Source organism: Abramis brama (assembly GCF_963993115.1).
Source record: "Abramis brama genome assembly, chromosome: 22".
Taxonomy (NCBI): Eukaryota; Metazoa; Chordata; class Actinopteri; order Cypriniformes; family Leuciscidae; genus Abramis; species Abramis brama.
Genome location: NC_139984.1, coordinates 30,061,852 through 30,087,895, shown reverse-complemented (window position 1 = coordinate 30,087,895; position 26,044 = coordinate 30,061,852). Strand labels below are relative to the sequence as shown.

Genomic DNA, 26,044 nt, shown 5'->3' with positions numbered 1-26,044 from the left:
GTTCATGTTAGTTATTACATTATCTAATGAACCTTATTGTAAAGTGTTACCAAAATATGTAATAATGAAATTAAATAAACCATAAATGTATTAATTTTAGAGAAATAACTATAATAATTATGGTGATTTGGCAGAAAATATCATTTAAATGGCATTTTTTTGTAAGGAATACACGTTTTTTTATTTCTCAATCAGTTTGTTTTATTGTATATATGGCAATCTGCATTATGACAAAGTCAACTTGTCAGCCTTGTCCTAAAGTTCATCCATTCATACGTGTGTCAGTGAGGATCAGAATACTAGAATGATCCTAGCGTTCAGACATCAGCAGGCCTGTTGATGGGCATCTAAACCTCGGGAGTCTCATCTGTCCGCGTTCAGGGAATCAAACTCCTGCAGTAATTTGAGGACGTTGTCAGTGAACTGGTCTCTGGGCTTGTCGGATCCGCTCAGTGTCACGGGCAGAAGCTGCGGATGAGGCGGCTCGTACGTTACAGGACAGAACAGCTCGTTCAGAGTGAACCAGCACATATCAGCGTCCAGATCCATCAGGGACCGGAAAACACTGCGGACAAACACACGATAAGACACTGTTAGGGTGATTCATACTGTTATAGCAGGGTATGGGAGTGTGTAACAGCACATCGTGAACCGGAACATGAACAAGTCAAGTTTCAGCTTAAAGAGTCCTAAAAATGACAATTCTGTCATCATTTACTCACCCTCAAGTTGTTCTAAACCTGTATGAGTTTCATTCTGTTGAACACAAAATATATTTTGAACAATGTTGTGACCAGACAGGTGATGGATGTCATTGACTTCCATGGAAATGTTGGCAACTGTCTTGTTACCAACATTCTTAAATATACATTATTCATACAGGTTTGGAAACCCATACAGGTCTGGAAAAACTTGAGGGTGAGTAAAAGATGACAGAACTTTGGGTGAACTATCTCTTTAATGCCCAATTTGTAAATTAATATCTAGACATAAGTGTAACCTTGTTTTTGGACTGTCAATACCGAAATCTAAAGGCATGTTCCAAAAAAATTTAATATATTTGTTTGATTTGTTACAAATAGAATTTGTGGAAAAATAAGTGATTTTTTCCCAAAAATTTAAGAAAAGAAATTTAAGAATAAAATTTGTGGAAAAATAAGTGAATTTTCCAAAACACAAAAACAAATTATATATATAACTTGTTTTTGTGTTTTGGAAAATTCACTTATTTTTCCACAAATTTTATTCTTAAATTTCTTTTCTTCAATTTTTTTATTGAAAATTTGTACAAAATAAGTGAATTTCACTGATATAAATTTCACTTATAATTTTTTATATATATTTTTATATATAAAACAAAGTCAAAATTATTTATTTGTTTGAAAATGTGTGTGTATAACACTCTATTAAATTATAGTTGCTAATATTTTATATATACTAACAAATCTGTCAGGCCGATTAATCAATTTTCAATTAATCAATTTAGCTATATTTGCCATATATATATAAAATATTATTATTATTATTATTATTATTATTTATTTTTTTCACCCTGATGCAGATCATTTCAGAATAGTCAAATGAATTGGTCAGACAGATATATTAATCTAATCTCAATATGACCAAATATTACTCAATAGATTGATTTATTGCTATTTGATAAATCACTACAGCTGACAGCAGAAATTAATATACAACCACAAAATTTATATTAAATATTAATTAAATATTAATAATCAAATTGTTTTGATTTTAGTCTGTGCAAGTTCCTGAAACTTAAAGAAAGAACAAAAGATTAAACCCACTTTAATAAAGGAAGAAGTTCCAGTTTAGCGCTGGGTTGGGCTTTACCTGAGACACGCCTCCTGCAGTTTGATTGGCTGTCGGCAGCTCAGGTACAGAAGACAAGCCTCACACACTCGATCCAGATCCGCCTCCACTGCAAACAGACATTCAGAAGAAAGATGAAATGCAGAAATGCAGAGAACGAACGCCTGCGTCATAATGGCCACAGATGTTCTATTATAATCTAATAGTCTCCATGGCAGCATTATCCTAATTAATTAATTAAGCAGCGTGATGTAGAGCCTCATTACTCTAGAAAAATGGAGGTGAATGCAGAGGGACGGCGAGAAATGAGGGATGGAGGGAGAATAATAAAGAGGGCATATATGTGTGTGTGTGTGTGTGTGTGTGAGAGAGAGAGAGAGAGAGAGACAGAGAGAGAGAGAGAGAGAGACAGAGAGAGAGACAGAAAGAGAGAGAGAGAGACAGAGAGAGAGAGAGAGAGACAGAGAGAGAGAGAGACAGAGACAGAGAGAGAGAGACAGAGAGAGAGAGAGAGACGGAGAGAGACAGAGACAGAGAGAGACAGAGAGAGAGAGAGAGAGAGAGAGAGAGAGAGAGACAGAGAGAGAGAGACGGAGAGAGACAGAGACAGAGAGAGACAGAGAGAGACAGAGAGAGAGAGAGAGAGAGAGAGAGAGAGAGAGAGAGAGACAGAGAGAGAGAGAGAGAGAGAGAGAGAGAGAGGCAGAGACAGAGACAGAGACAGAGAGAGAGAGAGAGAGCACTAAAGCCAACTGGGAAATAAACAGCATGACCTCTCGTCTGTCTGTCTCTCAGGTGTCTCACATAACCATGGTAACTCTATCAGTATTCAGTATTCCCTTCACTCACACACACACACACACACACACACACACACACACACACACTAAATCAATCACACCATTATGCACAATCACAATTGCACAAATATTTTTCTCTCCACATGTCAGCTCAATCAAACAACAAGTCACTTCAGCGTTTCACAAACCATTGGGTTTGCTTTGCAAATGTAGTAGTAGCCTTTATTGTCACTTAGTCAACCCCTTATACTTCACTATTACAGATGCACGAATTAAACTTGAGAATGATAACTGATATTATAAGCCAATAGTCGATATTTATTTTTCAAAGAGCACTTTTACATGCATCAAGGCTTATGCCGCAGCAGAATGCATGCAACATGTACGTTTTTTCCATTTCGCCCCTGCATTACATCAGAAGCCCCACAGAGATGAGAAACTGATACGAGAGCGCTGAAATCCCCTCCGAGCTTCTCCTGAGGAATGAGCAGAGCAACGCATGATGGTGTCTGTCAGAGAAGCTCTGGGGTTTCAGGTGGAGCTGTGATGTGACATCAGCAGGAACACGACTTCATCGCTTACACTGAGATTGACTTTGACATGTTCACTGCAGCTGAGACGAAACTCTGACGCGAGTCTGCCATCTAGTGCTCACCGCGCGCTCGCAAATGCATGATGTTATTGTGTGCATGATTCATGAGTTAAGATGCATTTTTTCTGCCTTTAAAAATATGTTTACCTTTTCTGCTGATGCAGCTACAGAGAGCTTAAGGGGACATGTTAATAGAACATATATGTACACTACCGTTCAAAAGTTTGGGGGCAGTAAGATTTTTAATTTTATTTTTGGGGGAAAGAAATTAAATAAATCAATACTTTTATTCATCAAGGATGAGTTAAACTGATCAAAAGTTACAGCAAAGACATTTATAATGTTAGAAAATATTCTATTTTAAATAAATGCTGTTCTTTTGAACTTTCTATTCATCAAAGAATTTTGAAAAAAGTTTGTACACAACTGTTTTCAACATTGATCATAATAATGAATGTTTCTTGAGCATCAAATCATCATATTAGAGTGATTTCTGAAGGATCATGTGACACTGAAGACTGGAGTAATGATGCTGAAAATTCAGCTTTGATCACAGGAATAAATTACAGTTTAAAATATATTAAAATAGAAAACAGTCATTTTAAATTGTCATAATATTTCACAATATTACTGTTGTTTATCAAATAAATGCAGCCTTGATGAGCAGAAGAGACTTCTTTTAAAAACATTAAAAATCTTACTGACCCCTAACTTCTGAACGGTAGTATATATATATATATTGCTCACAAAAAATATGCATTCCCCTCACTCTTTAAAAATAAAGGTTCTTTATTGGCATCTAATTGTTCCATCAAGAACCTTCAACATCAGTGGAACATTCCGGAACAAAAGGTTCTTTATAGTGGAAAAAAAAGTCTTCACTAACAAAAAAGGTTCTTTTTAGAACTGTTCACTAAAAGGTTTACAAAAATAAATAAAATACAAGTGAATAAAAAACATATATACAGCATTACATATATATTCTTTTTAAATTCACTTGTAATTTTGAACAATTTCTTTCATATTTATATATAAAAATTATGAATTATTTTTGTTAAACGAGGTGGAAAAAAATATATAATTTATTTGTTTGAAAATGTGTGTATAACATTTTATATAATTACCATTATATTAAATTATAATTGCTAATATGTTATATACAAACTTATCTGTCAGTCCGATTAATAAATGTAGCTATATTTGCCATAAATATTTTATATTTATATATATATATATATTTATTTTTTTCCAAAGCTGATCATTTCAAAATAGTCTAATTAATGAATTGATCTGACAGATATATTGATTTAATCTCAATATGACCATATATTACTCAATAGTTTGATTTATTGCTATGTGATAAATCACTACAGCTGACAGAAAAGAAAAGTTATTCACTAACAAAAAAGGTTATTTTTAGAAATGTTCACTGAAAGGTTCTTTGGGGAACCCAAAATGGTTCTTCGATTACATCACTGCAAAAAAACCTTTTTGGATCCTTTATTTTAAGGAATGCCGAGAAACTTTGAGTTTGCGCACACATTTTGTTCTCTCTCAAAAGCATTGTAATAGAGTTTTTCCTTCTTATTTTTTTTTTAGCATTCCATCACTGTCTGGTTTTGGTTACCTGGGGAAATCAAAACTTTGAGATATAATTTTTTTCCACTGCCAAGACCTCTGAGAGGTTTCTGTATGTAACCAAGGTAATGCAGGCAATGGAAAATATTAAAATTAAATATCAAAGCCCACTTTAAATGCTAAAATAAGTTCCCATCATACATTTTTCTAGCTGAATATCCTCCTTCAGACATTCAGCACATTATTGAAAGTAGATGCAGTTTATGTTCTTCAGCTGATTTGGGCAGATTATGTTACAAATGAACAGTTAAACTTAACATATAAATTATACATGATGATTTTTTTAGGACTGAGTGTTGCATTTTAAGCCATAATAACGTACAGTGCCGTATTCATACATGTATGTGATTTGTTATGATGCTGACGCTGCACATCCATTAAATCACAATTATAATTGTACATTACATTTTAATTTGACCTAATATATTTGAATGTGGGACAAACAATGCAACAATTCGCTGAATATTAGCTTTTTAACCTTAGCATTGGAGGTAAATGAATGTTTTTGTTTAAGCATGTTTTCAATTTTTTGTCACACATATTAAACGGGCAGACCTGCAATACTGTCACAGTCCCCCTGTTGATTATATCTATACAGTTTCACTGATGTTGACAGTTCTACAGTTTCTAGCAGGCGTTCGGGACACTGATGTCCTCCAGACTTACTGAGGTCCAGTGAGACACACAGAGGTCCGAGACCCTGCAGCACGGCGAGCTGGAGTTTGTACGCCAGTGTGTGTGTGTATGCGGGCCCGGAGCGAGCGCTGATCTCCGCCTGCTTCATCAGAGAGGAGGTGAGACGGGGAAGAACCTCTTTAGACACGCGTTTCCTGAGGAAATCTCCACACGACTGCCCAAGAACACACAGCACCTGAGAGAGAGATTCATGGAGGAACTGGTGAACGGATGATCTCCCGGATCTATAGTAGTATTCCAGTTAATATACACTACCGTTCAAAGGTTTGTACGTTTTGTTTACGTTTGTTTGTTTACTGAGGTTGCATATATTCGATCATATTGTGAAATTACAATTTAAAACAGCTGTTTTCTATGTGAATATATTGTAAAATGTGATTTATTCCTGTGAATTTTCAGCATCATTACTCCAGTCTTCAGAGTCACATGATCCTTCTAATATTCTGATTTGCTGCTCAAGAAACCTTTACTATAATCAATGTTGAAAAATATTGAGCTGCTTAATATTTTTGTGAAAACCATGATCAATTTTTTATGATTCTTTGATGAATGGAAAGTTCAAAAGAATGGATGATAGAATAGTCAATGCAACAATATCCAACTACAGTTTTTCCACACTTTTACATTAATTTAGTTTCAGATCTATTCATCTTAGTTCGCTAATTTGTAATTTTGTTTTGACCTATGCATTTGCAGATCATAAAACTACAAGATCCTATAGAAATATACATGACTTTTAATGTTTCATTCATTTCCATGGCCTTTTAAAACACCATTTTTAAAACGCATGGTCATGGTCTCACCTTGAATGCTCGTGGTACATCGAGAGGGTCATCGCTGGTGAGACGGTGGAGGAGAGCAGGCCAGCACCGGTGCACCATGGGAAGAAGCTCGTCCTCTTGCTCACATAAAACGCACACACACAGCTCCAGGATGTCCAACACCTGTAAAGGCACATGCACATTTTACTAGTCATGTGCTCGTCTCAAGGGAAACGGGCCTGCAGCGATGCAAGTATTTTAACATTTTGAAAACTGCACTAAAGTTTCTTTGTGTTTTTAAAACAGAAGAGATTTTACAACCTTGAGTCGGGTTCTCAGGTTGGAGTCGGAGAGCAGATGAATGCATCGCTCCATCACGTCTTTTGCAATCTGGATATGAAGAGGAAGCTCTTTTTTCTCAGCAGGGCCTTCCATGTCCTCATCAGAAGCAGACGCTGGTGGAGGAGCGTCTGGACAGGCGATGAAAATAAAATTAGAAAATCGAATTGGTCATTTTACGTCGCCTGTGCATTAGACTAGTCTGGCCCCTGTGAACATATCTTCATGCAAACACAAATAACAGCTGAAGCCGTAATAACAGATCATTCAGGGAATTCTGACTCTGTGTGGTGTTGGTTTAATGATCAGAAATCTGAGCCCAGAGTTGAAAGTCTCAGCATGAGGAGGATTAAAGATGCTGGAGTGATCATAATTCTGCTCTATTATTACATCTCTACCCTTATGCAAAGCACTTACTGCACTTGTTTCAGGAGAAGTGACTACCTCTGTTTCAGGTCTGCAGTTATGACGAAACCTTGAGAAGAACGAGCGCAACAGTTCTCATCACTTATACTGGATCAATACTGTCATCTGCTGTGCAAGAATTAAATTACAAGCAGGAACTGTAAAGCGTGATTATAACAGAATGTTGCAAGGTGGTAAACATCTTCTTCTGGCTGGTTGCTATGGCGTTGCTATGTGGTTGGTAGGATGTTCTGAATGGGGTTTTTTTTTTAGGTACGGGTAGTCGCAATATATCGCAATACAAAAACGCAACAATATGTATCATGGATAGTGACAATCTGTATTGTGTATAGTTCACCCAAAATGAAAATTACTTTGTGAGAAAAAAATTAAGTTAACTAACTACATTAAACTACTATATGTAATGTTGAATATAATGTATAATAATGCAATGGGGGAATATTTGTGGGTCCTGATAATGCCAAATTTCTTATGTTACCAGTAAAAAGTGGCTTATATTATTTGAAATATATCTAGTCAGTGACAGACTGCAAGCATATCCGTCTAAAATAATTCTGTATTTTCAGCTTCAGAATCATGAATATTTTTATTCTGGTGTCACTTTTGTCCTGTGCATTGGGTTACCAGCACCAAGCCCAAGCCAATTGATTTCCACACCCAACGTAATATCAAATTTAGCATTTTAACAGTACAGTTTTTGTGAACCTTTTACCATATGTCTTTTAGGGTATTACTTAACTTACTGGTCCAAGTAAACAGCTCACTCACAAGTTTCTGTGATATTTTGGTCTCTAGATATCAGGGGTCTGCAAAATTCTGCCAAATTGAAGAATTTGCTCCCTTTAGTTCAAGAGTGTGAATTCGAATTGAATTAGCCACACCCCACTAGAAGTTGAAGTAGAATTCAAATTTAAATGACAGAAAATTACTGAACTGCATTTCAAAGCAAGTCCACACAGATAACGCATCCTCGGAAATAAAGGTCTGAAAAAGTCTCATTAAATATTGGGAAGTATACAAGTAAACAAGAAACTTCTCAATTCAGGTTCGAATGGACCACAACCCTGCTAGATTTGGCTGAAGTCCCAGTTTTATCATCCAGGTAAGTATGATTGCTTAGAAAGGTAACAACGTTTACATATAAGTTTAATTCTTAAAGTTAGGGGTGCAGAACAAACATAAATAAATCAAAATTACAAACCTAGTTCATTAGGATCTTCCTCCTCTACCCCAATGCCTTCAGCAAGCTCCTTCTGCTTCTTATAGTCCAGGAGAAACTGCCTCAAGTTCACACTCTCTTTATTCTGGGTGTCTTTGCTGGATGGCTTCTGGTGTCCCATAGTAGCAGGGAACCATCTCACTGTGGTAAAACACATTTGACTTTTTCAAACTCCAAAGAGTACATTTGCCAACTAATACATAATAGTAGAATTGTTCCAACCCTCTGATGCTCTTCGGTCATTTTTGACTAAAACAATTTATTTTATTTTTTAAATTTTTTTTATTTCATTGCAATGGTACGAAACTTGGTAAAGGCGTTTGGCACTTGCTAAATAGTATTTTTGTGCATTTTTCATAACAAAACACGTAAAATTCTGTTCCTTTTTTTAAATTCACTTTTTAAAACTTTTTTCACTTCAGCAATAACCTGCCAAGTGTCGTTTTTAGAAAAGAGATCAAACTTAAGTCTGATTTACGACAGTTTAAGTTGGAAAGTCTATGCTCAAAAAAAAAAAAAAAAAAAAAAGGATTATAAATACAGCGTACATATTATTTAGTATAAAAAAATCCCCTAAAAATACAAAATATTAAATAAAAAACATGATCAAACAAAAATATTGTACATTATCATTGACCAAAAAAAAATACTGTCATTTTTGACTGACATGCGAAGAGCACCAGAGGGTTATAAGTAAGTAAATTTAAGTAAGACTCACCAAGTGCCTTCATGAGTAAGTGCAGCACACTACAGAACTGTGGCGTTCTCTGGTCATAGCTGAGATCAAGTGCCGTTAACACGTCCTGCACTACATCGGCCACTAGAGGCAGCAGACTGGCATCCGAGTGAGTGAACATGACCGCAAGAACTCTCGGAGCATGAGGGTGAATGCTGGGTCTGCCGAGGTTTAGAGAAACGTCATTGAGGAGGTAGTCTGCATTCTTGATGACCAGCTCCTTGGGAGAACTGTAATCGCAAGCCTTGCAGAGGTCGCACATTGCGTTGAAAGCCGCTTGGCTGACGAGAAGCGACTCATCTCCGGCCTTCTCCAGCACAGGGTAGAGGGCTGTCATGAGAAGCAGACGGAAATCAGTGCCTAAAGCCAGGGCGAAGCCTCCGATACCCTCCAACTGGATACAGATTTGCCAGATGTTGCTGTTGAGTTGGTGGAGCGTTGGGGTTTTAGATGCTGGAAGCAGTTGGAGACCATTTCGTTCTGGATAATTGGGCACTAAGGAGGTTGTAGCCTCAAGTTTCACTTCCAAGGCCTCTGAGACTGTAGGGAGATGCCAGTTGCTCAAACTGATGTACTCCTCGATGATAGACATGATTGAAGATTTCAAGTCTTCTTGATTTGTTCTAGACTGGTTTATTCCTGAACTATCAATCCTAGAGTTGTCCGTCTCTACGCCAATGCCTGCAGCACCAACAATTACCTCATTGAGGACCAAAGCAGCTTGCTTTCTGTAAACCGAGGACTCCTTGTACAATTCCATGAAGCGGTCAACAAGAAGGTAGAGGTTTCCGTAGTATCCCAACATGCGGCAGATCTTCCCGAGCGCTGAGAATATCCTTTCGTCGGTGAAGTAGAGGAAATATTTCCTCTGGGATGGGACTTGGTGCACATCAGGTCCCAGGTCTGTTGAAGACTTAAGAGTTCTCTCCTCAATGATTTTCACATCCGTAACGTCAAGCTCCATCACCTGCATCAATGCTTTGGAGATACGCTCAAGATGGACTGATGACCTTAGTACTGCATCAACTTTAGGTCCCAGAATCTTGAGGTACCCGAGGAACACGTTAAGGACAAAGAGCTTGCGTTGGTCATCAGACGTTCTCATGAGTCGAGGTAAGGATGACGCCAAGCTGTGGAGGTTTTCAGATAGAACATCTGTAAAGTCCTGTCCGCCATTGGTTTGACCTTTTTGTGCAATTTCATCCAATGCAGCATTGCACCTGCTCTTTACCTCAGGCTCCTCATCGTTGATGGCACCTACCAATGCTTCCAGTAGAGGACCGACACATTCACCCACAGACTGGCTGCACTGAGAAAGGAGAAGATGGGATAGATTGACCAACTCAAGCCTGATTCTCCAGTGCGGGTGGGAAGAAGTGCAAGAAATTATCTTTTGTAAGACTATGGCAAGGCGCTGGGAAGTGGTTTTACACCAAGATGGAGTCCTCTTTACAACCAGCTCCTCAACCCTCCCCAGATCCCCAGCTGCCCTGTCAATGTCGGTCTTCTGAAGCTGCTCATCGGCCATTACCAGACCTACCGCTTTGTACCAAACCCTCATGGCCTTCATCGTGACTGCATGGCCTTGTCTTATGTCTCCGCTTATTACCTCACTCAGGGCTCGAGAAATGCCAGGCAAAAATGTGGCGAGGGCACGTCCAAGAAGATACCTCTCGTTTTGTCCTGGCTCAATGTGTTCCTCCTTGCAGTTGCATTGTAGAAATAAAGAAAGGAGACATTTAAGGGAAGCCAATTGAACTCCCCTTGCCTTTTCATGCTCTGCAAGTGCCAGAAGTAGCGACACGGCTGCTCCAAGTCCGGGCAACATGCTTGGCTCGTAGAGTTTAAAAACAATGTCACCGTAGGCCGAGTGCAAGAGGGTGTCCAGGCATCTGAGGACGGCCAGCTTTAGCTCCTCGGAGGACATGGCGGGCTTTCCCGGGTCTTTTGGGGAACAAAGACAAAGGCACAACTCAGAGAAAAGATCCCGAAGAGAATCCCAACTCTGTACGCATGTGTTCTCCAGCACATACGTCATGGTTTCCATGACCGCCTCGATAAATCCCTCCCGCTTGGAGCCAGGGGTTTTGAGGACAAATCTGAGGGGAAACAGTACATAGTCCTGGAGCTGTTGGAGAGCTCCATCGCTTATACCACGGAGATTGGCGCTAAGAGCTTCTACGTTTGCGGATGTTGGTTCTTTGGTCAGGAGGACACATGATGGGCGGAGATATGCAAATGCAATCTTTGGGTCTTCAATCTGATGTTCAGCCATTCTCCATGTATGGAATATGAGATCTGCAAAGGAAGATTATAAAAGTCATCATGAGGGAATTTATGACAAAGAGAAAAGTTATTTCAATATAATGCCTGCTAAAGACTGTACGATTTCGGCAATCCTATAAGATCATTACAAATCACACTCTACAACATGGATCTAATAAACTTGGGTACAATATGTATGTAGACTGTACTATGATGACACATATTGAATTGTAGGTTAGTATAGAAGAATAAAACGCCATTAGCATGCACTACTGGTAAACAAATAGAGCAAGATGCACCACACTTTGGCAATTGTGGTTTTATGTGCGATGAAAAAAAGAGGAGGAAGCGAAAGAGGAGAATATGGACGCGGTCATTTCTAGGGAAAAGAGGCCAACTTGGCATGCCAATGTTGCAAATGGAGCCTGAAGAAAGTAGTTTTAAGTTTTAGCGCCATGTCGCGATGATCAAAACGCCATTTCATGTTGGATTTTTATTGGCTAGTCAGTAGATGTAGGTCATACAGCTGCAAACACACTATCATGATTATGCTAAATTTCTGACACCGTCAGAAAATTATCGCAGGCTATCTTTGGTCGCAAGACCATGACAAAGGTCTACATCAAACCTCGATGTAGATCCACCGTTTAGGAGACACAACCACAGAAATCACCACGATTGGTCATCTTTCATCTGGGACAGCCCAAAATCTTACAATGTGTATCGGCATTGCAATTATGCAGTGGGGACTTAACAGTTTGCTTTTCTGACCTATGACTTTCAGAACACATCCAAAACAATAGTTAGCAATATTAATTGATTTTTTTTACCAATCTTATGGCAATTAAACAAAGTATTAATTAGCATCAGTTAGCATTCATTGACTGATTTCTTTAAGATACATTTTGGTTATATAGTCTAGCAAATGCAAACAAACAGGCAAAGAGAGAGAGAGAGAGAGAGAGAGAGAGAGAGAGAAAAGTTTGACAATTACCAACTATGAATCAAATTAAAACGTGCAATTTCCTGTAAGCTGTATATCATATTTGTTTGTGTGCATGATTAATAAAATGATGCATAATCAGCATATTTAAACCTTAAAGCTGTTAAGTGCAATGCAAATACAACTTGTCTAATGGTCAAGTTTAATTTTAATATAAGTAAAGAAAAAAAAAAAGCATATTGAATATTTATTTACAGCCCCTCCCCTGAAAATCCCCATAATAATACTTACTCTGAGTGGTTCAGTCCAGCGAAGTCATGTCAGCAGCTGCAGCACATAATGCAGTTTCAAGCTTATAACATGACATTAAACTCCTGTTTCATTTTTATTAAAGTGACGTTCCTTTTATTCAGTCCATATAGAGTAAAATAATCCTCTATACCTGCTACCAAACAAAGGCTGGGACTCATAAACCCCTTTTGTAAGAAACAAAAACAGACATCACTTGCGAATTATTGCTATTTCTATTCAGAGCGACACAACTAGTGAAGTGAAGAATACAGTGCTGTTCAAGACACATCCAGCATGATGTCGCGTCCCAATGACGTCACGCGCGCGACGCTCGTTTGTTTATCAACCCAACTTGCAACAAAATCCCATCGTGTTCAAACATTCTCCAAAAGTTTCGAGGAATATATACAGAGGTTTGTACCTTATTAACTCGATTTATTAATATTTCGACTTAAACTACCCTTCTAATCCGCGGTAGCTGGTATTTGAGGGGTTTCCGCGTGTGTTGTGCCATATTGAAGTTAAATCCAGATTAGCCAACTAAAACTGCTGACAGGTGAGAATGTATTTACCTTTATTTTTAGCTGTTGGCTTGATTTGTTTCTGTAATCTGCTTAATTTGCTTTTTCTGTATTGATCTTGCTTATTGCATGTCTCAGAAATGATGCATTACAACTAATCAATAACTCGGGACTATGCATGGAGTTCAAACTCTCTAATATCTCATTTATTAATCATACACATATATGCAACCAGACTATATCGTTATATATACACGATGTTTTACTATATGAGGTTATTTTTTAAAAGAACAAATTCTCCATGTGGTTTCTCTAATACAAGTAGGTCATAAGTCCTGCATGCATAATAATGATTTAAAATTAATCTAAATGCTTTTAGTAGTAGTTTAAGAGTGTGTATAGTATATCACACCACAATATTTCATGTGAAATACATGCATAATGTGTATGTATGAGATTAGGTGACTGATAGAATTTAACATTATTATTGCATTTTTATTTAACATCAAGCTTCTAGATTAAAATGCATGTAACCGTATGAGAGAATGTGTATATTTTAGCACCATTTTAAACATTTTTTCCAGTAGTCCATTTAAAATAGCCCTGCAATAAAAGTAAATAAAAATACAAATGTTCCTTGTCTAAGCAATAATATAATGTAATGTAATATAATATACTATAATAAAAGAATTAGACAAAAGTTTTATTTTAAAAGTAGTTTCAGATGCAGAATAACAAACATTTATCAGTGTCCTCCTGTATGACATATCAAGCCAACTAAACATATTCTTTATATATTTTATTATAATGAATACTAGGGTCCACCTTTTCCCACGAGCCGCATGTTTTGGCGTCAGCATTAGAGTAGGTAAAATGCAACTCTGTGGCAGGAGAAGCTTCAGCCCTGTTTCTAACCTGATGTGTTTTCTCAGGGTTGTTTGGAGAGAGAGAGAGAGCGATCAGCATGTCGTCGTTCTCCGAGTCCGCGCTGGAGAAGAAGCTGTCTGAACTGAGTAACTCGCAGCAGAGCGTTCAGACTCTGTCTCTGTGGATCATTCATCACCGCAAACATTCATCGCTGATCGTGCGTGTGTGGCACAGAGAGCTGAAGAAAGGTACGAGACCGTGTCACTGCTGTCAGCTGCGGTTTCAAGTTCACAGTTGTAGTTAATGTAAGGCTGTGTTCACACTTGGCATGTGTGGTGTGATTGCTCTGTTAGTGAAGTGTGAACGCTGCCATCTGAACCCTGGTGCCACCAAACAAGTGGACTGAGACGCTGAAAAGATGTGTCTCGGGGTTTGATTGCACTTGTGGTTCGGTTCGTTTGGTCCGGACCAAAAAAAAAAGAGTCCTGATCCGCTTAGCGTTCACATTTGCATTTTTTAACACCGAACCTAAAAACACAGAGCCTAAAGATACTGAACCTAAAGGCTTAGGGATACTGTATGTTCACAACCTGATTGATTGGCTTTTATTGCATATATTTCGTGACGAAACTAACCAAACATCCAAAACAATGCTGTGTTCTGGGCTAAATGAGCTTGTTGTATGTGCGTAGCAACATATGATGGCATTTTGACCAGCTGAGAACTCGTGAAGAGCTTAGAAAATGTGTAAAGGAGTCAAATCAGCATCAGGAGTCCCTCCGTCACACACACACAGATCTGCTGCGCGGAGACGCAGTTCTGATGCCTGGACTGAACTGTGATGGGCAACATCACGACTATGATGAGAGAAAACTGGTATGCTTGAGCATTCTGTCCTTTGTAGGGTCACATCTTCCTGTTTTTGGTTCGTTTACATGTCTTTGGTCCGTGTTGTGTTCATATATCACATGAATCGCACCAGAGTTGGTTTGGAAGCGGACCAAGACCCATCTTGTTTGTTTGGTGGCACCAGGGTTCGGATGGCAGCGTTCACACTTATTCAAATGAACCGCACTAACAGAGCAATCGCACCAGAGTTTGTTTTAATCGAATCAAACATGCCGAGTGTGAACACAGCCTCAGTCCGCTTCCAAACCAACTCTGGTGCAGTTTGAATGAAATATGAACGCAGGACGGACCAAAAACATGTAAACGAACCAAAAACAGGACGTGATGTCACAAGATGTGACCCTAAAAAAGGACAAAATGTTTTTTTTCTCGTGATGTTGCCCATCACAGTTCAGCACAGGCATCAGAACAGCGTCTCCTCGCAGCAGATCTGTGTGTGTGTGGATTCCTGACGCTGTTTTGACTCTTTTACACAATTTACAAGCTTTTAACGAGTTCTCAGCTGGTCAAAATACCATCATATGTTGCTACGCACATACAGCGAGTGCATTTATCCCAGAACACAGCATTGTTTTGGATTTTCGGTAAGTTAGATTGCAAAATATACATAGAAAAGCCGATCAGTCAGGTTGTGAACGTATCCCTATGCCTTTAGGTTCGGTGTCTTTAGGTTTCGGTGTTAAAATGCAAATGTGAACGCTAAGCGGACCAGGATTAAATGCTTTTTTTTTGTTTGGTCTGACCAAAGAAACCAAGCGAACCGAACCACAAGTGTGAACACAGCCTAAGACCAAACCTTGACTCTCTGAGTTTAGTTTGCACAAGTCATCTTGTTTGTGAAGACAAGGTTAGGATTCAAAAATGAATGAAATGCTCAAACATTTAAACTGAAACGTTTTAAAGTGGATGATTAAATCGAATAAAATGTGTTTGTTGTTCAGCTAAAAGAAACAGGAAGTTGACGTTCCTGTATCTGGCTAATGACGTGATTCAGAACAGCAAGAAAAAGGGTCCTGAGTTCACCAAAGACTTCGAAGGCGTCCTGGTGGATGCCTGCTCACACGTGGCCAGGTAAGCTCCCCTTCACATGTGCTTCACGCGTTCATCGGCAGGGTTTTGTCCTTTCTCATGTGTGCTGTGTGTGTGTTTCTCTGGCAGAGATGGAGATGACGGTGGAAAGAAGCACATGGAGAGGTTGTTGAATATCTGGCAGGAGCGAAGCCTCTACCGTCCAGACTTCATCCAGCAGCTCAAACTGGCCATCGAGGACTCGGACAGTCCCAAACACAAGCCCACAGGTCAGAGTAACACCAGCACACTGCAAACTGCACAGCATAGACTGTGTACTGCCAAACATTTGACTGGTAGTGTATGTTTAGTGTGTCATGCTACCCATAATACTCATTTATTTTGAAGTATTTGCATAGTGCTCATTACATTATGCAAATGTCCCCTTTCTCCCAGATTTGTTTATTGGTTTTTAAGCACAAAAAAGTGATAACAGTAACAAACCATAGAAAAATCCAATATCCAAAATGTTCACAGTGCCTTTAATCATGGTTATTTGTGTAAAGATGTCTATGTCTTAACGACTGGCAGTTTAGTCAAATAACGAGTCAAAAAGACTCATGCTGCATCCGAAATCGAATACTTCCCTATTATATAATAGTATGCTGCGTCCTAAACCGCATACTATCCGTCCTAAATAGTATTCAAAGTTAGAATCAGAGTGTCCCACAGCATATTATAGTGTGTTGATAGTGTGCTGGATGGGTATTTTGCACTTTTTTGTGCGTAAAACCAATTAAAAGAACACTCCACCTTTTTTTCATATTAAACTATGTTATTCGCTTAACTAAGACGAGTTGATGCATACCTCTCTCGTCTCAGTGCGTGCACTCAATCACTCAGGCGCGCGGTGACACTTTGAAAGCACTAAGCTTAGCCCAGTTCATTCATTAGGGACCAAACAGAGATGAAGTTAGAAGCGACCAAACACCTCCACGTTTTCCCCTATTTAAATACAGTTACACGACCAAGTATGGTGACACAAAATAAAACGTGGTGCTTTTTTAAGCGGGTAAAAAGGATAACGTATGGCGGAATAGCACTTGGGAGCACTTCGACTCGGTGAGGGAGAGGGGGGGAGGATTTTTCAGGAGTGATGATATTACTGCGCCGAGTCGAAGTGCTCCCAGTGCTATTCCGCAATACATTATAGTTATCCTTTTTACCGCGCGCCAGAGCGATTGAGTGCACACACTGAGACGAGAGAGGTATGTATAAACTCGTCTTAGTTAAGGGGAATAACACGGTGAAGTATCCCTTTAAGAAACCTGGGAGAAAAATAAAATGTGCTTACTGTGCACAATATACACACTGCAGAAGTGATGTATGCATCACTAAACAGACTAAAGTTTTTATTTCTCATGATCTTGAAGATGTTTTCATCTTAAAGTTTTTGCTAAAATAATTGAAATTAGCTTTGAATTTCATTATAATCTAGAACTGAAAAGCATGACTAAGTGCTCATCACATGTTCCTCCTGTAATGGGCCTCCCAGGATGCACCTGGTGCAGTTGTTTGACGAGCAGAGCTGCAATCTAGACAAAAAAAGAAGAAGCTCAAATATGAGAGAGATTTTATTTCTGTCACTACATCATTCCCAGACTTGCATGTGTTTCATCACTGCACTATTATTCTAACACTCAGAAAACAGTCTGAATGAAGGCTGAGTGTGTGTGAAGTAACGGTTGCATGCTCTTTTGTGGCAGATGATAGGAAAAACTTGAAGAGAAGCTACCAGAAGGTGCAGCAAGAGGAAGAGGAGGAGGAAGATGATGATTACAGAGTTCAGTACTCTCCTCACGAGACGGACGCAGCCGCTCCACAGCTGGTATGATTTACACCGACTCAAAGAAACATGAGTCTAACCAGGGTTTGAAATGAACACCAAATGCGGGTTAAAATCCACTGTGTCGATTAACGCTGGCTCTCACCAGACAATTTGGCGAGTTACTTATTATGTTTACTCACTTTGCTGGGGAAGTTTGTATAAGCAAATCTGCGCAGATTTAGCGCAAATACTCAACTCTGAGAGATTTGCATTGAAGCAATAGCGAAGATTAAGACGCATTTGGTTAACAGAAAAGACATTGTTATTTTTCCAACATCCTACATTGTTATTGATCTGTCCTCCTAAAACACATTTTTGGTGAAAAGGATGAAAGAGGAAGGAGGAGACGGCTGGATGACAGGATTTAGTTTGAACAAGAAATGAATGTATGAAATCCAAATTTATATGTGTTGATAGTGTGCTGGATGGGTATTTTGCACTTTTTTGTGCGTAAAACCAATTAAAAGAACACTCCACCTTTTTTTCATATTAAACTATGTTATTCCCTTAACTAAGACGAGTTGATGCATACCTCTCTCGTCTCAGTGCGTGCACTCAATCACTCTGGCGCGCGGTGACACTTTGAAAGCACTAAGCTTAGCCCAGTTCATTCATTAGGGACCAAACAGAGATGAAGTTAGAAGCGACCAAACACCTCCACGTTTTCCCCTATTTAAATACAGTTACACGACCAAGTATGGTGACAAAATAAAACGTGCTTTTTTAAGCGGGTAAAAAGGATAACGTATGGCGGAATTAGCTTAGCTTATATATATATAAAAGCTGTGATGTAGTTAATCTGGTTTATTTTTTTTCTTCCCCTCTTTTTTGGCTCTGAATGGCCAGTAACTTAAAAATTTAGTAGCCAAATTGGCTGGTGAGGGAAAAAGTTAATTTCAACCCTGATTCTAACCCTTGATTCTTTGATCAATTATGGTAAAAAAATAGTAACTATGGTATTTGTTTCCACTACTGTTATTGCGATAATGCCATTTTGAATATGGCTCATCTGATCAGATTTTAGAGCTGTGTCTCTCCAGATTAGTGACGATGAGTGTGATTGATTGTGATGAATGTCCTGATCCCGCAGACGGAGGATCTGGTGAAAGCGCTGCAGGATCTAGAGAACGCGGCGTCTGGAGACGCGGCCGTGAGACAGAAGATCGCATCACTTCCACAGGAAGTGCAGGACGTTTCCCTTCTAGAGAAGATCACAGGTGAGTCATCACGGGTCAACATGTAAGAGCACATTCACACATAATTCCCTTGTTTTCCATGTAAACATGCATTAAAAGTAGGGGTGTAACGATACACATATTCGCATTGAACTGTTTGAAACGAGGCTGTCGGTTCGGTACGCATTACAAACCGAAATTGTTGTTACTACACAGCGCTAGGAGATCCAGTAAAGAAAGCTTTTGAATTCAAGACTGAAGTAATAATATCGCTGCGAGATCTAGTGAGAAACATTCACATTTCTGTATTAATGGATCAAACGGCGCTGACGTGGAAACCAGGAGAAACACTGTGCCATGAATGAACTAGTTATAGGCTTTAAGTCCACAGATCAGCAACATTCACCATGGCTTTACTGTAGTAACACTCACTGTAACCATGGAAGTCTGGCAGGAATAGTACAGTGCTTTCAAGTACGTGTCACATCTTTTTCCAGCACTTCAAAACTCAAATAATAATCATATTTAAATTTAATTTTTAATGTAATGACCAAAACATTGTTTGTTCATCCTTCAAAGATTTCCCCCATTTATAAAACTACAAGTTTTAAGATGTAGGAAAACTCACACTTATTTAAAAATAATTTTTCTTTTAATAAATGCTTTTTTTTTTTTAAATCAAGGAAATTTCTCTGGCATTTCTTTCTTTATGCTGTATCGAAAATGTACCGAACCGTGAATTTTGTGAACCGTTACACCCCTAATTAAAAGGATAGTTTACCCAAAAATGAAAATGCTGTCAGTAATTACTCTTCCTCATGTGATTCCAAATCCAACCCCGTAACACCTTCGTTCATCTTCAGAACACAAATTAAGATATTTTTGATGAAATATGAGAGCTTTCTGTCCCTCCATTGACAGCAACATCAGTGCAACTTTCAACTTTCAGAAAGTTAGTAAAGACATTGTTTAAATAGTCCATGTGACTCCAGTGGCTCAACCTTAATGTTATGAAGCGACCAGAATACTTTTTGTGTGCAAAAACAACGTTATCCAACAATTTCTTCTTTTCTGGGTTCTCCGTCAAAACGGCGCTTCATTAGCTTGAGTGAAGTCTATATGCTTCATCTAGAGAGCTATAATAATATACATCACCCTTTCTCTTTCCATTTGCTCTGTTTTTTCAAACACTGAACTTCAAACTCATCAACTCCACTTCGTTTGTTCTTGAATTGACCTTTTGCCTGTTTGGTGATTAGAGTAACGGTAGCGCTTTATTTTACAGTCCGGTTCCCCATGGACATACTGTGTACTTATTATAGTTATTACAATAATTGGATACTAACCCTCAACCTAACCTAAACCAATGCAGTAACCTTATATTACGCAGTACTTTCTTAGGTAAGCACACCTACTGTAAAATAAAGTGCAACCAGATTAAGTGTTTTGGACTGGCGCTTTGAACTGAATGTGACGCGTCCGGTGTGAAACCTGTCAGTTGTCTTAGCCGTGGCTCATCCGATGTTCAATCGTCCTTTTTCAAGCATTTGCTTTGTTCAAAGAAAGGGAACTGTGTAAAGAATTAACATTTAAGATCAAAGTAAGCATACTGATCATTGACAAATATCTTTTCTTGTAAGATGTGTGGTGTAATCGGTACACTGCAAAAAATGTAGTATTTTTGTCTTGTTTTCAGTCCAAATATCAAAAAATTCTTAAATCAAGATGCATTTACTAGATGAGTGAAATGACATAAGATATTATGTCCTGTTTTCTGGGGGAATTAATCAAAATTAAGTGAGTTGATACTTAAAAAAAGCTAAATGATCTGCCAATGTGGTCTGAAAAATAATCAACTCACTTAATTTTGATTTATTTCCCCAGAAAACAAGACTTAATATCTTATGTCATTTCACTACTTTAGTAAATGGATCTTGATTAAAGAAATGTTTGATATGTGGACTGGAAACAAGACAGAAATACTAAGTAAGAAAGCATTTTTTGTAGTGTAACGCCGGTGTAGTCACAGGTGTAATATTCCCTCACGATTCACCCCTAGTTCTGTGTGAACGGTCCCTGACTCTGACTGATGAAACTCTCCTGTGCTCTGCAGATAAACAGGCGGCAGATAAGCTGTCGAAGACGGTGGACGAGGCTTGTCTCCTGCTGGCCGAGTATAACGGACGTCTGGCCGCAGAGCTGGAGGACCGCAGACAGCTGGCCCGAATGCTCACAGAATACATCCAGAGCCAGAAGGAGGCGCTCAACGAGAGGGAGAAGAAACTCGAGGTACCAGAGAGACTCTAAATGATTTAAGGAAAAACGTTGAGCCTTTCTTTCTCAAACCTGTGTGATTTTCTTTCTTCCATGGGAGAATTTCTGCTGAATATCAGAGCTGCTGCTTTCAATGCATTTAAAGTGAAACCTTAAAGTTTACCTTCCAGCTTCAAAATACACAAAATAATAATATAAAAGTAGTCCAAATGACGTATGTGCTATATTCCAAGCTTTTTGAAGTCATCCAATATATTTGTGTGACAAAAAGACCAACATTAAATCATTATTCACTGATAAATCTGCCCTCTGCCTTTTTTTTCTTCTAATTTTGCTTGATTCCTAAATTTGGTTTTCCTCACACAAAACTGGTTTCAGAAGACTTTGAATATAGCGACATGTCATATGCACAACTTATATGATACTTTTGAAATTCTTATGGTACTTTTTCTCATTTTTGGAGCTTGAAAACAATAAGCTCTGATATTCTGTAACACTTCCTTTGGTGTTTCATGGAAGAAAGTAAGTCATATGTGTTTGGAAAGACATTTTTGGGTTAATGCATTAATTAAATTTCCTTTAAGTGTTTCTGAAAAACACTACCATTCAAAAGTATGGGGTTTGTAAGATATTTAAGTTTTAAAATAAATAAGTCTCTTATACTTACCAAGGCTGCATTTATTTGAAAAGAAAATTGAGTAAATACAGTAATATTTGGAAAATATTATTACAACAGACAGAAGAATAATGTGAATTTCAAAGTGATGCTTTAGTTTTAACAGTGGAGTGGATAGCGAAACAATTAATATTTGGCAACTGTTTTATGATATAAATATGACGACTGAGCGTAATTTCCAGTGATGCAAACTATTCAACTTAAAAATAAAAACAAATCACTTTATTAAATTGAAAATATGCTATAATTTACATGATTCATGTAATTCATAACTGAATGTGATGAGACAAGAAACGTTTCGTGTTTTCAAAGTATTAGACATAAGAATAAGGGTGAAAGTGTGCATATTCTAAAAAATACATATTTAAAGTATACATATACAAAATATAGTAGTAGTAGTGTTTATTTATCCCTGTAGGGAAAGTAGTTTGCAGCAAGCTCACACAGACATCACAGCTGGCATATACAAACTATAATTTAAAGCAAATAAATCTAATTTAGGATAACCAGACCAGCTGACCATCAATCAACACTAGAAGAAGAATTTAAAAATCGAATATGCATATTTCATTATTTGCAAATAGTTTAAATTGACAACTTCATGACTACTGTTAGATCTAGAACTGCTTTTATCATTCTTATTTCTTACTCTTTATTCCCTTAAATCCCTTTTAATCCATTATTCATCTAATTCCTTTCAATAAAAAAGACCAATTACTTCCAATTGACCGTTCGCAAAGACCCGCCCCCTTTAGTTACTGTTGCTATGTCCGACAAGCCACACCTCTCTCACACACACACCATGACATCAATTACAGCCTTAGTTTGAACAGTAGTGAACTTTGTCTGATCCATTCATTGATTGATTTATCATTTCAGGAATACAAGCAGAAACTGGCTCGAGTCACACAAGTGCGGAAGGAGCTCAAGTCGCACATCCAGAGTCTCCCGGATCTGTCTCTCCTCCCGAACGTCACCGGCGGCCTCGCACCCCTGCCGTCTGCCGGAGACCTCTTTTCCACTGACTGAGCGCCGCTATCAGACTCAAGTCCTCTAAGACACTGGCTTCCTCCTGACCCACGGAAACACCAGAGGAGAGCAGAGCGACTGATCAAGATCCTTCGCCCACTTTTGTATTTCAGTAGTTCTCATGCCAGCCAACAAGGTTACGAAACCTCGCAGAGATCAAACCCACCAGTCGACCCGTCACTAAACCGGACTCAGAGTGTGGAGATTTTGTTTTGGTGTGACTTTGCTGTGGAAAGCAACCCTCTTTTGCTTTTGTCTTATACCTGTAGGTCTTTAGTTTTAATGCTCCAAGTACAATTTTGCTTCATTTTTGGTTTTGGAAGAGACTAAACATGAGGATTCGATTTTAAAGCCCTCACTGCGATAGACTGAGTTCATTAAATCAAGAGAAATTAATTAGGAAACTCATGCTCATCATCAAACTGATATATTTTGGTTACAAACTTGATCTGTTCTTCTTCAAATGATTATTTTGCTGAGAAATACAACAGATTTGCTGATATTTGTGGAAAAAATACAGTGTGATCCCATTGTCTCCTATAGTCACTGTATGTTTACAGTGTCTCTCATTAAATGACCGAACACATTCAACAACTAAATGCATTTTGATACGAGTGAATTCTTGGATATCAGCGGGATGTGTAAATGATGCTGTGAAGCGTCTATTAAATAGAAACTGGCCAAACATATGTGTGTTTAGAATCTAGACAATACATCAAGCAGATTTAATACTGAAGTTAAGCTTTTTTGAAACATATATTTATACGTACATTCACACACACACACACACACACATAGAGAACTGTAAGAAACCGGCTGAATGAAATGGGATTTACAAACAGAAAAGTCAGACAAAAACCAGCACAAACACCAAAACAGAAGAAAACAAGATTACAGTGGGTCATGGAGTCAAGTGATATTCAGTGATGAATAACAAATCTGCACTGGTCAAGAAGATGATATTGGAACTTTAGTCTGGTGCTAATGAAACATAAAGACGACTGTCTGAAGAAAACTATCAAATTTCCCAACTCATTTATAATATGGGGTTGCATCATGTCAGGTAAAGGATCAGGAGAGGTGTCAATCATTATCTCAACAATCAACGCACAGGTGTAGAATGAGATTTTGGACACTTGTTTCATTCCATCCATAGAAAAAATGGGTTTAGTAATGAAGTCATTTTTCAGGATGACAATGCATCTTGCCACAGAGCAAAGAGTGTTAAAGCTTTTCTTAAGGAAAGGCATATCAACTCAATGACGTGAACTGTCAACTGCTATAATTCAGGAAAGTTGGAAGCAGACTGATGGTGGATATTGCTTTTCATTAGTGTTTGTGTTTTTCACAAGTCGATGCCTCAAAGAATTCAGGCTGTCATAAAAGTCAGAGGAGGAGCAATAAAGTACTAATTGTGTTTTGTTGTTGTTGTTGATTATCTGACACATTGTTAAACTGAGGCCATTTTGTCTACATCAATGCCCATATGTATCCCAAGAGAAGAACTTTCTCCAAACATCCGTTTACATGTGAAGTGACTCATAGTCTCATGACTCGGCAGTTATGGGCAGAGCAAGAGTATCACGCCACCGGTGACAGGCGAGGGGTGTCTCTCATCTCGCACCAATCCAAGATTTTAGTGCAGCTTCCTTCTACCTGAACAAGCACAGGGATTCAGATTATTATACAATAGCAGCGCTGGTTTTGCATGCGTGAGGTTCATAGACTGGTGAGGTTGGAATGTCAGCGTCCTCCTGAGAGCCTTGATAGATGCCTGGAACTGATTCAACTTCCACTATAAACGCAACTTGTGTCACTAGGAGAATGCTACAAGGTAAGACGTTATAACATTTCAGATTTGCACGACAACGACGTCTCAGTCTCTTTAATTTGCATGTTTCAAACTAGTGTTCATTTCGTTAAAGAAATTTTTGACGAAAAAGGTTTACGACCAGGTGTTTTCCTGTACAGGCAGTACGACACTGATGACGACACCGACGCCCTTAAACGACAAATGTACATGCAATATCGTTGACGTAAAAAGACGAGACTAAAATGTACTTAAAAAAATATAAACTTGACCAAATCCACTTTTTGTATTTGTAGAATAAAAGAGAAGACAAAACATTACAGACTGTTTTTAAGCCGCTACGATTCATTAGGGGTTTAAAGAATTTACAAAGCTTTTATGTTAAAAGAACACGTTTTGTACCCAGTGTTTTAGTTAATAATTGCAATCTAGCAACCATGTGCTCTCGCTACACTGCGAAAAAGTGTAGCGAGAGTTGAAGCGCCGGTGAGTTGAAAACATGACGGTCTGGCTGATGCAAGAACGCACGTGCGCCTCATTTCGCAGTTTGGTTTGTTGTCAACTCCTGCATACGTCATCGAGGCGGTCTCGTAACCGTACGGACTACGGATTTCAAAGAAGGAAATAATTTACAGTATTAAACACCTCACGATGAATAACAGTCAATTTTATTACGGTTACTTTTCTTAAATAAGACATCATTGATAACGTACGCAGCCTTCAAAATCAGACGTGTGGTCACATGCAATCGCAACGTCAAAAACGGAAATAAACTCAGCTGACAGAAATCGAAAATGGAGAAAGTTACTGTTTACAAACAAATGCTTGCTCGTTTCGCATGAGCGCTGCCTTAAAATGTAGCCGAAAATTGCAGTTTTATCTTTTTTTAAATATCCGCGGAGATTGTGATTTCTCAAGATTACCAGATCACGGCCAGGATTTTAAATCGTTCTCGGTCACGTTCACCTCAGATGATACCCTGCAGCTTCTGTTTGCACAAGATCCCTGAAGTTGAAATAGTGGATTTTAACTACAGTACAACTGCAATTACTAATACAGATCGTAGACCTGGTTGTAAAATGAATAAAAAAGTAATAACAAAAAAAAATTATGTCAGCCCTCATGCTTTTGAACGCTGTTGTGCGTGGTGATTTCTAATTGTTTCACGTCAGACACTAATTAAACTGAAACAGCACCATATGATCATATGTAGGCTATCACTTCATAATAACTTACTGTTAAACCATGTATTGCTTTACAGCCCATAAAACATGAGCTCTGCTAAAAGTAGCCTTACAGGAAGTTGCGTAAAAGAAATTCCTGAAGAGGAAGTGTGGCGGCTGTTGAAACA

The 26,044-nt window shown here is 38.4% G+C and overlaps 3 protein-coding genes across 6 annotated transcripts in view; 2 read left to right on the top strand and 1 right to left on the bottom strand.

Annotated features, from left to right (window-relative positions):
• LOC311072984 (uncharacterized protein) overlaps positions 1-26,044 on the top strand; it is a 1,552,487-nt gene that overhangs the window by 1,515,777 nt on the left and 10,666 nt on the right. The window contains exon 1 of one of the 3 annotated variants that reach the window (XM_084098376.1): positions 24,453-24,717. The exons of 1 other annotated variant lie outside the window; for it this stretch is intronic. In XM_084098376.1, coding sequence (XP_083954502.1) covers positions 24,654-24,717 — 64 coding nt within the window. In that variant the 5' untranslated portion in view covers positions 24,453-24,653. Of the gene's footprint in view, positions 1-24,452; positions 24,718-26,044 lie in introns of those variants that run through there. One more of the 3 variants, XM_084098375.1, reaches the window with a different exon arrangement.
• tti1 (TELO2 interacting protein 1) lies at positions 185-12,854 on the bottom strand. The gene is made up of 8 exons (XM_084099642.1): positions 12,537-12,854; positions 9,020-11,335; positions 8,284-8,442; positions 6,639-6,787; positions 6,360-6,500; positions 5,527-5,731; positions 1,852-1,939; positions 185-565 (listed from the first exon to the last, which is right to left on the bottom strand). The coding sequence occupies exons 2-8, from the start codon at positions 11,310-11,312 to the stop codon at positions 364-366; spliced, it is 3,237 nt and encodes a 1,078-aa protein (XP_083955768.1). The 5' UTR covers positions 11,313-11,335; positions 12,537-12,854; the 3' UTR covers positions 185-363.
• rprd1b (regulation of nuclear pre-mRNA domain containing 1B) lies at positions 12,824-24,300 on the top strand. 2 transcript variants are annotated; one of them, XM_084099644.1, is made up of 8 exons: positions 12,824-13,092; positions 13,990-14,172; positions 15,775-15,904; positions 15,992-16,131; positions 17,608-17,729; positions 18,820-18,946; positions 21,018-21,193; positions 22,734-24,300. In XM_084099644.1, the coding sequence occupies exons 2-8, from the start codon at positions 14,022-14,024 to the stop codon at positions 22,881-22,883; spliced, it is 996 nt and encodes a 331-aa protein (XP_083955770.1). In that variant the 5' UTR covers positions 12,824-13,092; positions 13,990-14,021; the 3' UTR covers positions 22,884-24,300. The 2 variants fall into 2 exon arrangements, with proteins under 2 accessions (XP_083955770.1, XP_083955769.1); XM_084099643.1 differs by having other exon boundaries at positions 12,837-12,949; positions 22,734-23,565.

Bases quoted from the DNA above. Each gene is read 5' to 3' on its own strand.
- tti1 (XM_084099642.1), bottom strand. From the start codon at position 11,312: ATGGCTGAACATCAGATTGAAGACCCAAAGATTGCATTTGCATATCTC. The intron at 6,788-8,283 runs GTTTGTAATTTT...TCGCCTGTCCAG, and splicing joins GGAAGATCCTAATGAACTAG to ACGCTCCTCCACCAGCGTCT. The intron at 5,732-6,359 runs GTGAGACCATGA...TCTCTCTCTCAG, and splicing joins ATGTACCACGAGCATTCAAG to GTGCTGTGTGTTCTTGGGCA.
- rprd1b (XM_084099643.1), top strand. From the start codon at position 12,847: ATGACGTCACGCGCGCGACGCTCGTTTGTTTATCAACCCAACTTGCAA. The intron at 14,173-15,774 runs GTACGAGACCGT...TTTGTTGTTCAG, and splicing joins GCACAGAGAGCTGAAGAAAG to CTAAAAGAAACAGGAAGTTG. The intron at 17,730-18,819 runs GTATGATTTACA...CTGATCCCGCAG, and splicing joins ACGCAGCCGCTCCACAGCTG to ACGGAGGATCTGGTGAAAGC.